This window comes from Ranitomeya variabilis, chromosome 5 (assembly GCF_051348905.1).
Source record: "Ranitomeya variabilis isolate aRanVar5 chromosome 5, aRanVar5.hap1, whole genome shotgun sequence".
NCBI classification, from domain to species: Eukaryota; Metazoa; Chordata; class Amphibia; order Anura; family Dendrobatidae; genus Ranitomeya; species Ranitomeya variabilis.
This window is the reverse complement of record NC_135236.1, coordinates 655144843-655158500: the sequence shown is the minus strand read 5'-3', so window position 1 is coordinate 655158500 and position 13658 is coordinate 655144843. Positions and strand designations below refer to the sequence as shown.

Genomic DNA, 13658 nt, shown 5'->3' with positions numbered 1-13658 from the left:
CTCCGAGGTGTCTGGCTGCAGCTCTCCACCCTCCCTAATGAAAACACATGCATGCTCGGAGCAGCTGAGAATGTATGGCGGAGCCTGGAGAGATTGCCGACTCCTAAGGTTTATGGGCACCGTAAGGAAAGAAGGCTATGATGTAGTTATCACCTATGTGTGGGATAGGTAATGACCTATTGATCAGTGGGGGTCCCACCACTGGGGCATAATTTTATCCCCTTAGAGTGGCAGTGCGCTCGCTCCCTTCCCTATGGGGCTTCCGTGCATCTGCATTGAGAATGAATGGCCCGTCGGTCGGGCATTCAACTTGCCCCTCCAATTTCCGACCTGGTGATCGGTGCGTGCAGAAACGACCACCCTTCAGCAAGTTCTCACCTATGCTTTAGCTACATAACTTGTTTTCACTGGACAACCCTTTAAATCCTTCGTAGCCTTCCTTTCTTACGGTGCTATCTGCAGGTTAAGTGACAACTTCTTGATCCAGGGGGCGCTCCAACTGCTGGGACCTGCACCTACCAGCAGAACGGGGACGAAAATTAGAGTGTCGGTGCACATGTTCGACCATTCATTCCTTACGGGTTGGCCGAGCACCAGACTCTATTTATTTTAAACTTACAAAAACTGACCGTCACATACAAACATAGACTGTGTGAACAGGTTCTTACCTAGAGTCACCAACTCATATACTCAAAAAGGCAGCACACTGTAGCGCCATAGCATGTAAAAATGAAATATGAAAATTGAATTGCATTACTGCCTTAGAAATAAGAAAAATATAAAAAAATGAAATATGGAAAGTTGAGAAAGTTTAGCGCATAAATTGGTCAATTCATGTGTACCTGGAAGCCACGATAAGGCATTTCTCATTTCCAGGACCTAACAATGCCTTTCCTCACTTAGAATAAAGTCTTCATCTGTATTGGAACATAAATCCTCTGTTAGACTAAAATCTATATCTCTGTGGAGGGGTAGTGGTCTTGCTGGGATTAAAAACATCTGTGGCTAAAATGCAGAGTGCTCAGTCAGAAGGCTAATGAGAACAAACTTCAAAAAACTGACCAAATCGAAACATAGACTAAGTGTGAACAGGTGCTGAACCTAGAGTCACCAACTCATATACTCTCAAACAAAAAGGCAGCACTCTGTAGCGTAGATGAAGACCTTATTCTAAGTGAGGAAAGGCATTGCTAGGTCCTGGAAACGAGAAATGCCTTATCGTGGCTTCCAGGTACTGCTATTTATTTCAGACACATAGAGAATGAATGGAGCAGTAGTTGGACGTCCACGTGGATAACAGTGCCTCGACAGGGATAAAACCTGTCCATTCTGCCAATCTATGCGCGTCCCAGAAGTCAAACCTCCATGGATCAGTACGTTTTCACTTGTCCTGTGGATAGGCGATAACTTCTTTTTCCTGGACAACCCCTTTTAAAGTGACGATTTTATTTTATTTTTTTTATCTGTTTGCACTCACCACTAGAGGGCGCTGACATCTTTACGGTTTACTGGCCTTAGAATACATGCAGTAAACTCCTGAGCTCCCCCTAGTGGTGGCTGCAGGCAGACAATATTTATCTAGTGGATTAGGACCTCCGACTACACACTAAGGACTGAACCGGTACAAAGTGTGCTCCTCAAAACAAGCTAATGATACGCGATGGCGCCTCACCTTCTAGCAGATCACTTACCGCTCTGTTAGCCGTACATCTGGGTAGAGGTTGTAATGTACGGCCGCTCCATCATGGCTCCGGCAGGTGAAGTCTTACAATTTTTGACATTTCGCCCTCAGGTTCTGGGCACTCTCTTCATCTACGTCCTGTTTATGATTGAGGAGTTTCGGAAGGAGCCGGTGGAAAACATGGACGACGTCATTTACTACGTGAACGGCACTTACCGGCTGCTGGAATTCCTGGTGGCTCTGTGCGTGGTGGCCTACGGGGTCTCGGAGACGGTGTTCGGAGAATGGACCGTCATGGGATCCATGATCATCTTCATTCACTCGTACTATAACGTCTGGCTGCGGGCACAGCTCGGATGGAAGAGCTTTCTCCTGCGCAGGGACGCAGTGAATAAGATCAAGTCCTTACCCACCGCCACCAACGAGCAGCTGGAGCAGCACAACGACATCTGCTCTATCTGCTATCAGGTGGGTGCCCCTATAGATCTCGGACCACCATTCATATCCAGCATCAAAGGCTTCTATGAAATGCTGGAACCATTTTGGTACGGCTCAGAGGTTTCTATCTCTGAAAATCCGTGTACATACCTCTGTGTGTGACAGGGCCATTTACTAAAGCCCCCTACACATTAAAGTCTTCTGAACCCACTTACCCTGTAATATTTATGGGGGAACTCAGACTCCCCCCATACAGAAAACTAAAGGGAGGGGGAGACCAACATATTCCACAGCACTTCACGATCAGGGGGAGGTGACACGCAATGGATGTAATGGATGAAGTCTATAACTCGCTCATAGCGACTGCTCCACTGGAGTACCTGCCTATCAGTGCATTATAGAGGGCCCATTAAATGCAATATATGACATGTAATGTTTAATCTGTCCTGAGGGGGGCGATCGTTCAGAGCACAGCGTCTGTCACTGCCCCTGACTATTGTATTAGGAGGGGGGTCCTGTAAGGCAGAGATCTGGTATTCTGTACAATAGCATGGTGGTGCTATTTAACTCTTGTCCGGGAACACCATTAAAGCGGTACTCCGGGGAGATAACATTTTTGTACGGTCACTGTCCTCATAAACCATAAAGATGAGATGCCCAGTGCAGGTCTGTTATCTTTATAACACTTGTAATTCAGTGTGACAGCAGCTGCTCCTCACTGATCCCCCTCCTGTCTTGGACAATACGTCACATAGCAAAGAGGTTGCTCCTCGCTGTGAGGAGCAGCCAGCCACCTGATAATGTCTCCTTCACTGCAGGGCTGCTAGCAGGTAGCAGGCCATGCCCCCTCACCTCTGACTGCAGACAAAGAGACAGTATCAGGGGGCTGGTGTGACAGGAACTGCTCCTCACTGCTCACCCCTCCGTCTGGGACACTACAGCAGTGTGCAGCTCCCCGCTGTTATCAGCCAGTCTCCTGATAATAGCTGTTTCTCTATAGAACAGGAGCCATGACCATGCCCCCTCTTCTCAGGCTGGCTGTTCCTCACAGGGGAACAACACACTTGTGTGTGTGACGTATTGTTACAGACAGGAGAGGGGATACATTTTTATTTCTATTTTTTTTTTTTTTTTTTTTTTTTTTTGCTAATCACGGTAAATCTTGCAATTTTCACACTGACCACTAGGCCTAGTGTTAAGGTACCTTCACACATAACGATTTAGTTAACGATATCGTTGCAACGTCACGCTTTTGGTGACGTAGCAACGATCCCGCTTAACGATCTCGTTATGTGTGACAGCGACCAACGATCAGGCCCCTGCTGGGAGATCGTTGGTCGTAGGGAATGATCAGGACCTTTTTTTCGTCGCTGATCACCCGCTGTCATCGCTGGATCGGCGTGTGTGACGCCGATCCAGCGATGTGTTCACTTGTAACCAGGGTAAATATCGGGTTACTAAGCGCAGGGACGCGCTTAGTAACCCGATATTTACCCTGGTTACCATTGTAAAAGTAAAAAAAAAAACAGTACATACTCACATTCTGATGTCTGTCACGTCCCCCGCCGTCAGCTTCCCTGCACTGATTGTCAGCGCCGGCCGTAAAGCAGAGCACAGCAGTGACGTCACCGCTGTGCTCTGCTTTACGGCCGGCGCTGACACAGTTAGTGCGGGAAGCTGACGGCGGGGGACGTGACAGACATCGGAATGTGAGTATGTAGTGGGGTTTTTTTGTGTTTTTTTTAACTTTTACAATGGTAACCAGGGTAAATATCGGGTTACTAAGCGCGGCCCTGCACTTAGTAACCCGATGTTTACCCTGGTTACCCGGGGACTTCGGCATCGTTGAAGACAGTTTCAACGATGCCGAAGTCGTTCCCCTGATCGTTGGTCGCTGGAGAGAGCGGTCTGTGTGACAGCTCCCCAGCGACCACACAACGACTTACCAACGATCACGGCCAGGTCGTATCGCTGGTCGTGATCGTTGGTAAGTCGTTTAGTGTAACGGTACCTTTAGTCCCCTACTCCTTATTTGTAGAAGGGTTATCTGAGCATGCTCTAATCTGGGCAAAAGTCACAAGTCGTCTCCTCCTCCCTTCACAATGACATCACCTATTATGAATGGTGGATCCTGTGTTATCTACTGTATATAGAGGTGTTATCAGTCATTGTACAGGAGGAGGAGGTGAGCTGTGACATCACCTATTGTGAATGGTGGATCCTGTGTTATCTACTGTATATAGAGGTGTTATCAGTTTGTAAACCTGTCTGTGATGATAATGAGACTGCTGAGTCATCTATATAGAACATGAAGTGTAAATCTAGTATATACATAGTGTGAAAAATAAGTACTGTATATACTTGAGTATAAGCTGAGATTTTCAGCCCACTTTTTTGGGCTGAAAGTCCCCCTCTCGGCTTATACTCGAGTCATACCCAGGGGTTGGCAGGGGAGGGGGAGCGGGGGCTGTCTAATCATACCTACTCCAGGCGCGGTCCCTGCAGGTCCCTGGCTTCCCCGGTGCCGGCAGCAGCAGCTTCTTCCTGTACTGAGCGGTCACATGGTACCACTCATTACAGTAATGAATATGCGGCTCCACCTCCCATAGAGGGACCGCTCAGTACAGTTAGAAGCTGCGGCGTCGGGGAAGCAGGGACTGCACAGCGCCAGGAGCAGGTGAGTATAATGGGGAGGGGGAGCGCAGCGCTGCGCGATAGTCACCTTTCCTCTTTCCGGGTTTTGCTCCGTCTTCTGCAGTGACGCTGAGGTCAGAGGGCGCGTTGACGTGGTTAGTGCGCGCCCTCTGCTGAACGTCCGTGCTGAACATGGAGTGGGGCCGGAACGAGGTGCAGGTGACTATTGAAAGTGCCGGGGGCCTGAGCGACGGAGAGGTGAGTATGTGATTTTTTTTTTTTTTATCGCAGCAACAGCAAATGGGGCAAATATCTGTATGGGGCATCTATGGGGCCATAACGTTTGTGCAGCACTATATGGGGCCATAATGTTTGTGCAGCACTATATGGGGCCATAACGTTTGTGCAGCACTATATGGGGCCATACCGTTTGTGCAGCACTATATGGGGCCATAACGTTTGCAGCACTATATGGGGCCATAACGTTTGTGCAGCACTATATGGGGCAAATGTGTCTATGGAGCATCTTATGGGGCCATTATTAACCTTTATGCAGGATTATATGGGGCATATTTTAATATGGAGCATCTTATGGGGCCCATCATGAACTGTATGGAGCATTATATGGGGCTCCTGATTCAATATGGATATTCAAAAACACTTAACCTACTGAAGTCTCAATTAATTTTACTTTTATTGGTATCTATTTTTACTTTTGACATTTACCGGTAGCTGCTGCATTTCCCACCCTAGGCTTATACTCGAGTCATTAAGTTTTCCATTTTTTTGTGGCAAAATTAGGGGGGTCGGCTTATACTCGAGTATATACGGTATTTGATTTTGCAAGTTTTCTCACATACAAAGAATGGAGAGGTCTGTAATTTTTATCGTAGGTACACTTCACCTGTGAGAGACAGAATCTAAAAAAAAATCCCAGAAAATCACATAGTATGAGTTTCACATAATTAATTTGCATTTTATTGCATGAAATAAGTATTTGATACAATAGAAAACCAGAACTGAATATTTTGTACAGAAACCTTTGTTTGTAATTATAGAGGTCAGACGTTTCCTGTAGTTCTTGACCCGGTTTGCACACACTGCAGCAGGGATTTTGGCCCCCTCCTCCATACAGATCTTCTCCCGATGTTTCAGGTTTCGGGCTCTCGCTGGGCAACATTGAGTTTCAGCTCCCTCCAGAGATTTTTTTTTTATGGGGTTCAGGTCTGGAGACTGGCTAGGCCACTCCAAGACATTGACATGCTTCTCACGGAGCCACTCCTCCTTAGTTATCCTGGCTGTGTGTTTTGGGTCATTGTTATGCTGGCGACCCAGCCCCGACCCATCTTCAATCCTCTTACTTGAGGGAAGGAGGTTGTTGGCCAAAATCCCACAAATCTCCCTTGACCCCATCCATCGTCTCTCCCTTGAATGCGGTGCAGTCGTCCGGTCCCCTTTTCAGAAAAGCACCCGCAAAATATGATGTTTCCCCCACCATACTTCACTGTTGGGGCGATGTTCTTGGGGTTTTACTCCTCCTCCTTCTTCTCCAAACACGGTGATTTGGAGTTGATGCCAAAAAGTTCTATTTTCGTCTCATCTGACCACATCCACAGTTGTTGCCTTCTCACCAAGCTGCTTGCCTATTGTCTGGTAGCCCGTCCCAGCCTTGTGCAATTCTACAATTTTGTACCTGGTGTCCTTCCTTAGACCGCTGTTTGGTCTTGGCCATGGTGGAGAGGTTGGAGTGTGATTGTGTGTGGACAGGTGTCTTTTATGCAGGTAATGAGTGCAGAGTAGGAGGCTTCTTAAAGAAAAACTAACAGGTCTGTGAGAGCCAGCAAGTTCTTGCTGGTTGTTGTGATCAAATACTTATTTCATGCAATAAAATGCAATTTAATTATATAAAAATCATGCAATGTGATTTTCTGGATTTTATTTTTAGGTTCGGTCTCTCACAGTTGAAGTGTACCTAAGTATCCAATACTTATTTTCCCCACTGTATATATAAAATCTCCTTTAACATAAAAACCTAATTTGAAACAATAAGTCATTTTCTGATGACACATACCCAGGAATAATTAACTTAAAGGGAAAGAAACACATTGTGACTAGAGATGGGTGAACCCGAACAGTAAAGTTCGGCGTCCGTAATGAACATCTACGGCGTCCGTAATGAACATCTTCACCAGGAAGTCCATGTTACTGTTCAGTTTCGGCACCTCAAACACAGGGTCATGTGAATGACATCGTGGCAAACAATGCTTCTGATCGGCGGTGAAATCATCAACGCCGGTCAGACAGCCACTGTCAAATGAGAACGTGAGTGCGCAACTGTGATCGGAGGTATAAAGATAGCATCACTGGCGTCAGGGACAACTGCTCCCATGAGCCAACGCCTGCTACCGCTAATAACAGTGAGAGCAGGAGCAGCTGATGGGAGTATTCATCAGCTGGCACCTGCTCTGCAAATAAATAATTTAAATTAAAAAAAAAAAAAAAAGCAGCGTTTGTTCCCCTGTAATTTTGATAACCAGCCAGGCAAAGCTCACAGCTGGGGGCTGCAACCGTCAGCTTTAGCAAGGCTGGTTATCAAGAATGTAATTTTTAATTACCGTATTTAAATTATTCTGGCTGTAGGATTAGTAATGGATAAGCGTCTTATAGACTCCTCGCCATTACTAATCCGTCTTATTGACGCCTCGCCATTACTAATCCGTGAGCTTGATGTTACCGGACAATACAAAGGTGACATCAACCCCACAAATATGAACCCCACTTGCCACCGCTACAGGGCAAGTGGGAAGAACCGGGCAAAGCACCAGATTTGGCGCATCTAATAGATGTGCCTTTTCTGGGCTTCGGGCCTTTTTTAGGCTGGCAGGGCCGATATCCATGGCCCCTTACCAGCCTAGGAATACCAACCCCCAGCTGTCTGCTTTAGCAAGGCTGGTTGTCAAAAATGGGGGTGCATGCGGTTTTTTTGGGGGGTTAGAGTGATTTATTTATATAATTAAAAAATACAACGTGGGGACCCCTCTATTCTTGATAATCAGCCTTGCTGACAGCTGAGGGGGTTGCAGCCCCCAGCTGTGAGTTTTACCTGGCTGGTTATCAAAAATATGGGGGAACCCACGCCGTTTTTTTTTTTTTTTTCTTTTAATGTCTGTGTGTGGGCTCATGCTATCATTTGACAGCGTGGGAACCGTACCTCTCTGACCGGCGGTGATGATTTTACCGCTGATCAGCAGCCGTGTTTGCTGTGACATCATGGATATGACAACGTGGTGAACACTGGATGTTCGGGTCCCCCATTCAAGTGAATGGGGTCCGAGTACTGTTCTGGTAGCTGAACCCAATCTTTTTGTAACTGTTCTGCGGGACCCAAACATCAAGGTGCCAGCCCATCTCTAATTGTGACAAGCGATAGATCTGCATTTCTACCTTTTAATGTAAAGTTTGTTGTCTCCTTTTTCGCAGGACATGAATTCGGCCGTCATCACCCCCTGCTGCCATTTTTTCCATGCTGGATGCCTTAAGAAGTGGCTGTACGTGCAGGAGTCCTGCCCCTTGTGTCACTGCCAGTTAAAGTCTCTGTCCCAGCAGGCGGGGGCAGAGACTGGTGCTATGGTCAACCAGGCCCCTGATGCCAGCGTACTCAATCCACAAGCAGAAAACAATTCTGGGGCAGTACAAGGCAACACGGCCCCTGCTGAACCGAGTGGTGCAGCCTCCGCGCCGAGTGGTGCAGCCTCCGCGCCGAGTGGTGCAGCCTCCGCGCCGAGTGGTGCAGCCTCCGCGCCGAGTGGTGCAGCCTCCGCGCCGAGCAGAGACACTCAGTCCACAGAACCTACAGAGACAAATCCAGAACCCATAGGGGGCTGTCTACAGGAAGACATGTTGGGACACAACAGCAGGGAGGAACTCGTGGGCCTTTCGGATGCTGCGCAGGCCGAGGACTTAAGAGAGAAATGTTTCTTCCGCAGCAGAGAGGTCTATGGGGGGATCTGATTGTGAGCTCTGTCTGCTGGGACTTGTCATTTCCAAGCCAAATTCCATCTTAGCCACATGCGGCATTTCACGGTTCCCGGAGACGACGTGAAGACTTTAGCACTGACACTCATCAAAGGCGTATGCAAAAATTCCCCCCCTCCCCCATGTGCAAATTTTTATTTATTTTTATTATTTTTAATTAAATTTTCAGTATCGAAAGCAGAAAATTAAACCCAATCATATAATCCCTTCTAACCGCTGCCAGCCACTGCCAATAAACACAAGCGCTGCTTATGCTGATGGGTGCTTTCCATGGTGCGGGGGGTTTTTTTTCTTATTTTTTTTATTTTTTTTTTCTGGAAATTAAATTCTTTCGAATCGGGAAAATTTTAGGCCATCATCGTTTACACACAAACAAATCATGTTTAATTTTTTTTTTTTTTTTGCTTTTTGGGAATTTTATTTAAAAGCATGGGGAAGGTTGACATGGCTAGTGTGGAAAAAAAGGGAGGCTGCACGCTTGCATGCTCACTTGCTCGCACTCAAAAAAAAAACAAAAACAAAACAATCTGGGAAAAATTATAAAGAATAAGAAAATCGGGGCATCACTGTAATATAAAATGATGGACCCCGCCAAATATTTTTTATTTTTCGGTAGTATTGCAGTTCCGTTCAGCCCTTATATGAAGTATAATTGGAGCTCAGGTGATCATGTAACCATGGGATGAGCGTCCACTGCACAGAAATGGGGCTTGGCGGATCGTATTTCTGCAGTCTTTTTTATGGAAAAGTAAAAATACAGTGTTAATGGCGATATTTGCACTTTTTGGAAATGAGTACATACTTCTGGTGTACGATCAAATTCAGCAAATGCCATAGTGAGGCTATCTGTAGAGCTAGCACCTTGATGATATATTTTTGCTTTTTTTTTTAAATTTTTTTGTTACTTTTTTCTTTGTTTTTGCCCTGGCCAGAAATGTTGTGTTTTAAAAAACAAAAAATAAATAATTTTTACATTTGATTATGGCTTTAGGTGGAAGAAAAACAAAAACTTATCAAAAAAAGAGAAAAAAAAAACAGAACTTTTTTTATGTGAATTTTGATATAAAATAAAAAATAAATAAAAACCATTAATTTATACTAGTATACATTGGCTGTAAAGAGAGGTTGAGCTGTCGATCGATCTCACTGATGTGACTCTTTATTTTAGAGAAATGTTTCATTTGCTCTCTTTTTAGTGGTACATTTGGATGTAGACTGACGGACATAGCTGAATGTCTTAATAAATTATATTTAAACATGTCGCGGTGCCGGAGACTTATTTGTATCATCACTTCTACATTGTAAGTGCCTACGGTATTCATACACTTGGACCTTTTATGTCCCTACCGTCCGTCTTCATGCCTTCTTAATGGGGGGCTATTTCTGATATGAGGCTAGAGCTGAGTCTACAACTGCTGCCCCGTCTCTTCTCTTTATAGTGTGAGAAACTGCAGCTGCATCCCCCTCTTCTCCCTCTCTCTTCTTGCCAGCACTTTTAATCTGGTTTGATACCAGAGCTGTTCTGTCTGAGTTAAGCCAATCAGATGTCTCCTTTCCCCTTTCCAGCTTCACTAAAATACAGAGTAGGAACTGCAGCTGCATCTCCCCCTTTCCTCTCTGCACTGTCTTCTTTGAGCTAATCAGATGGCTCCCCTTCCTGCTTCTCTAAAATACTGAGTAAGAACTGCAGCTGCATCTCCCTCCCCCGTGCAGTTTCTTCTTTTAGTTAATCTCATGTCTCCTCTTGCTGTTCCCCTTTTTTTCCCTCCTCCTTTTTCACGTGAATACTAAGAAACTGCAGCTGCATCCCCCTCTTCTCCCCCTCTCCATGCCTGTAAAATCGGGTTGGCTTTATCTGGTATGCCAATGTTGTGCTGTCTGCTAAGGGCTAATTGGATGGCTCTTCTCGCTGCTCTCCCCCCCATGTTTTTTTCACGCTGCGTTACTGAGATGGTAATTGGCAAACTGCAGCTGCATCCCCCTCCTCTCCCCTACTCTTTTTTCTATTTATTCTATTATTCTAGACAGATTTTTTTTTTAATTAAAAATTCCCAAACATCTAAAAAGCCTGTATCTTCAGTTGTGCTCCTTTTGCCCCCCACCTTCTTGCTTATCCACAAAATGTAAGTTAAAGAGGATCTGTTACCAGATTGCACAATACAAACTATACACATTAAGGTGGACCCCAAACCCTACTTATACAGGTCCTTCTCAAAAAATTAGCATATAGTGTTAAATTTCATTATTTACCATAATGTAATGATTACAATTAAACTTTCATATATTATAGATTCATTATCCACCAACTGAAATTTGTCAGGTCTTTTATTGTTTTAATACTGATGATTTTGGCTTACAACTCCTGATAACCCAAAAAACCTGTCTCAATAAATTAGCATATCAAGAAAAGGTTCTCTAAACGACCTATTACCCTAATCTTCTGAATCAACTAATTAACTCTAAACACATGCAAAAGATACCTGAGGCTTTTAAAAACTCCCTGCCTGGTTCATTACTCAAAACCCCCATCATGGGTAAGACTAGCGACCTGACAGATGTCAAGAAGGCCATCATTGACACCCTCAAGCAAGAGGGTAAGACCCAGAAAGAAATTTCTCAACAAATAGGCTGTTCCCAGAGTGCTGTATCAAGGCACCTCAATGGTAAGTCTGTTGGAAGGAAACAATGTGGCAGAAAACGCAGTACAACGAGAAGAGGTGACCGGACCCTGAGGAAGATTGTGGAGAAGGACCGATTCCAGACCTTGGGGAACCTGAGGAAGCAGTGGACTGAGTCTGGTGTGGAAACATCCAGAGCCACCGTGCACAGGCGTGTGCAGGAAATGGGCTACAGGTGCCGCATTCCCCAGGTAAAGCCACTTTTGAACCATAAACAGCGGCAGAAGCGCCTGACCTGGGCTACAGAGAAGCAGCACTGGACTGTTGCTAAGTGGTCCCAAGTACTTTTTTCTGATGAAAGCAAATTTTGCATGTCATTCGGAAATCAAGGTGCCAGAGTCTGGAGGAAGACTGGGGAGAAGGAAATGCCAAAATGCCTGAAGTCCAGTGTCAAGTACCCACAGTCAGTGATGGTGTGGGGTGCCATGTCAGCTGCTGGTGTTGGTCCACTGTGTTTCATCAAGGGCAGGGTCAATGCAGCTAGCTATCAGGAGATTTTGGAGCACTTCATGCTTCCTGGCACCTGCTCACGGTGCCAAAACCACTGGTAAATGGTTTACTGACCATGGTATTACTGTGCTCAATTGGCCTGCCAACTCTCCTGACCTGAACCCCATAGAGAATCTGTGGGATATTGTGAAGAGAAAGTTGAGAGACGCAAGACCCAACACTCTGGATGAGCTTAAGGCCGCTATTGAAGCATCCTGGGCCTCCATAACATCTCAGCAGTGTCACAGGCTGATTGCCTCCATGCCACGCCGCATTGAAGCAGTCATTTCTGCCAAAGGATTCCCGACCAAGTATTGAGTGCATAACTGAACATTATTATTTGATGGTTTTTTTGTTTGTTATTAAAAAACACTTTTATTTGATTGGACGGTTGAAATATGCTAATTTATTGAGACAGGTTTTTTGGGTTATCAGGAGTTGTAGGCCAAAATCATCAGTATTAAAACAATAAAAGACCTGACAAATTTCAGTTGGTGGATAATGAATCTATAATATATGAAAGTTTAATTGTAATCATTACATTATGGTAAATAATGAAATTTAACACTATATGCTAATTTTTTGAGAAGGACCTGTATATGTAACATAATAGAGCAAGTACACGCCTCCTTCCCCGGATCCAGCAGTGCTGCTCTGTTTCCAGTGTTTTGGCTGCAGCAGTGTTGTCACGTCGACAGCTCACATCACTGCTGCAGCCAATCGCCGAGACCGGAGTGCCAGTATTGGATCCAGCAGGTGGGGCAAGTACTTTCTATGTTTCTGTTTTTTGGGTTTACTTTTTCTATTAAAAACCCACAAATCTATTAAATATACCTCTTAGACCTGATGAGGCTGATGTACTTACTTTGAAAATCCATGTGAGAATGACCGAATAATCTTGATATTAAAACGAACATTTCATGAGTCCGGCTAAAGATTGAAAGTGCTCTCAAATTGAAGCGTGTTCAGTCTCTGCCTGCCTGACAGCTGCAGCTTGTACTGAGCAGTGAGAGATCTCAGCCACAGCAGGGAGGAGGGGCAGTGAGGAGCTGTCAGTCAGGCTAGGTGGGACAGAATTGAGGGTAACATTTTCATTAAGGATTATACAGTCAGTCTGACCTGGATTATCAAAGTAAGTACACCAGCATTGTCAGGCCTAAGATGTTTAATGTAGGCTGTTTTGTATTGTGAAAGCTGGTGGCGTATCCTCTTTTTAAAAAAAAAAAAAAAAGTAAGGAACAGATAGTAGTGACTTGGACTGGAGGGTCAGACTACAACTAGGTCAGTTGTCATGAATGCATTGGTCTCCCCACTGTAGTCCTCAATGGCTCCCAGCAGTCTCCCAGGTCCTCGCTCTGCACCTGTCCTCACTGTCCAGTTCACCAGTCGGCGAAGATGTCGCCTGCCAGTCATTGGCCATGGAATTTACCTACAACGGTGTATGACCTGCAGGCCCTCACAAAGAATATTGATATCACTATATTCCCCCTATACAGTATGATGCCCTCACAGTGCCTCTAACACAGGATGATCCCACAATGCCCGCAGCACAATATGGTGCCCACAACAGTGATGCCACCAATGCCCCAATATAGTATGATGTCCTTACAGTGCCCCCAACTAAGCATGATGTCCCCACAGTGACCCCCAACATAGTATGATGCTCCTACGGTGTCTGCAATACAGTAGGATGCCCTTCAGTG

The 13658-nt window shown here is 45.3% G+C and overlaps 1 protein-coding gene across 1 annotated transcript in view; it reads left to right on the top strand.

Moving 5' to 3' along the window:
• Positions 1-10049, top strand: part of RNF145 (ring finger protein 145) — a 38561-nt gene extending 28512 nt beyond the window's left edge. The window contains exons 10-11 of the mRNA XM_077266434.1: positions 1793-2149; positions 8234-10049. Coding sequence (XP_077122549.1) covers positions 1793-2149; positions 8234-8764 — 888 coding nt within the window. The 3' untranslated portion in view covers positions 8765-10049. The remainder of the gene's footprint in view (positions 1-1792; positions 2150-8233) is intronic.
• Positions 10050-13658: the final 3609 nt, after the last annotated feature.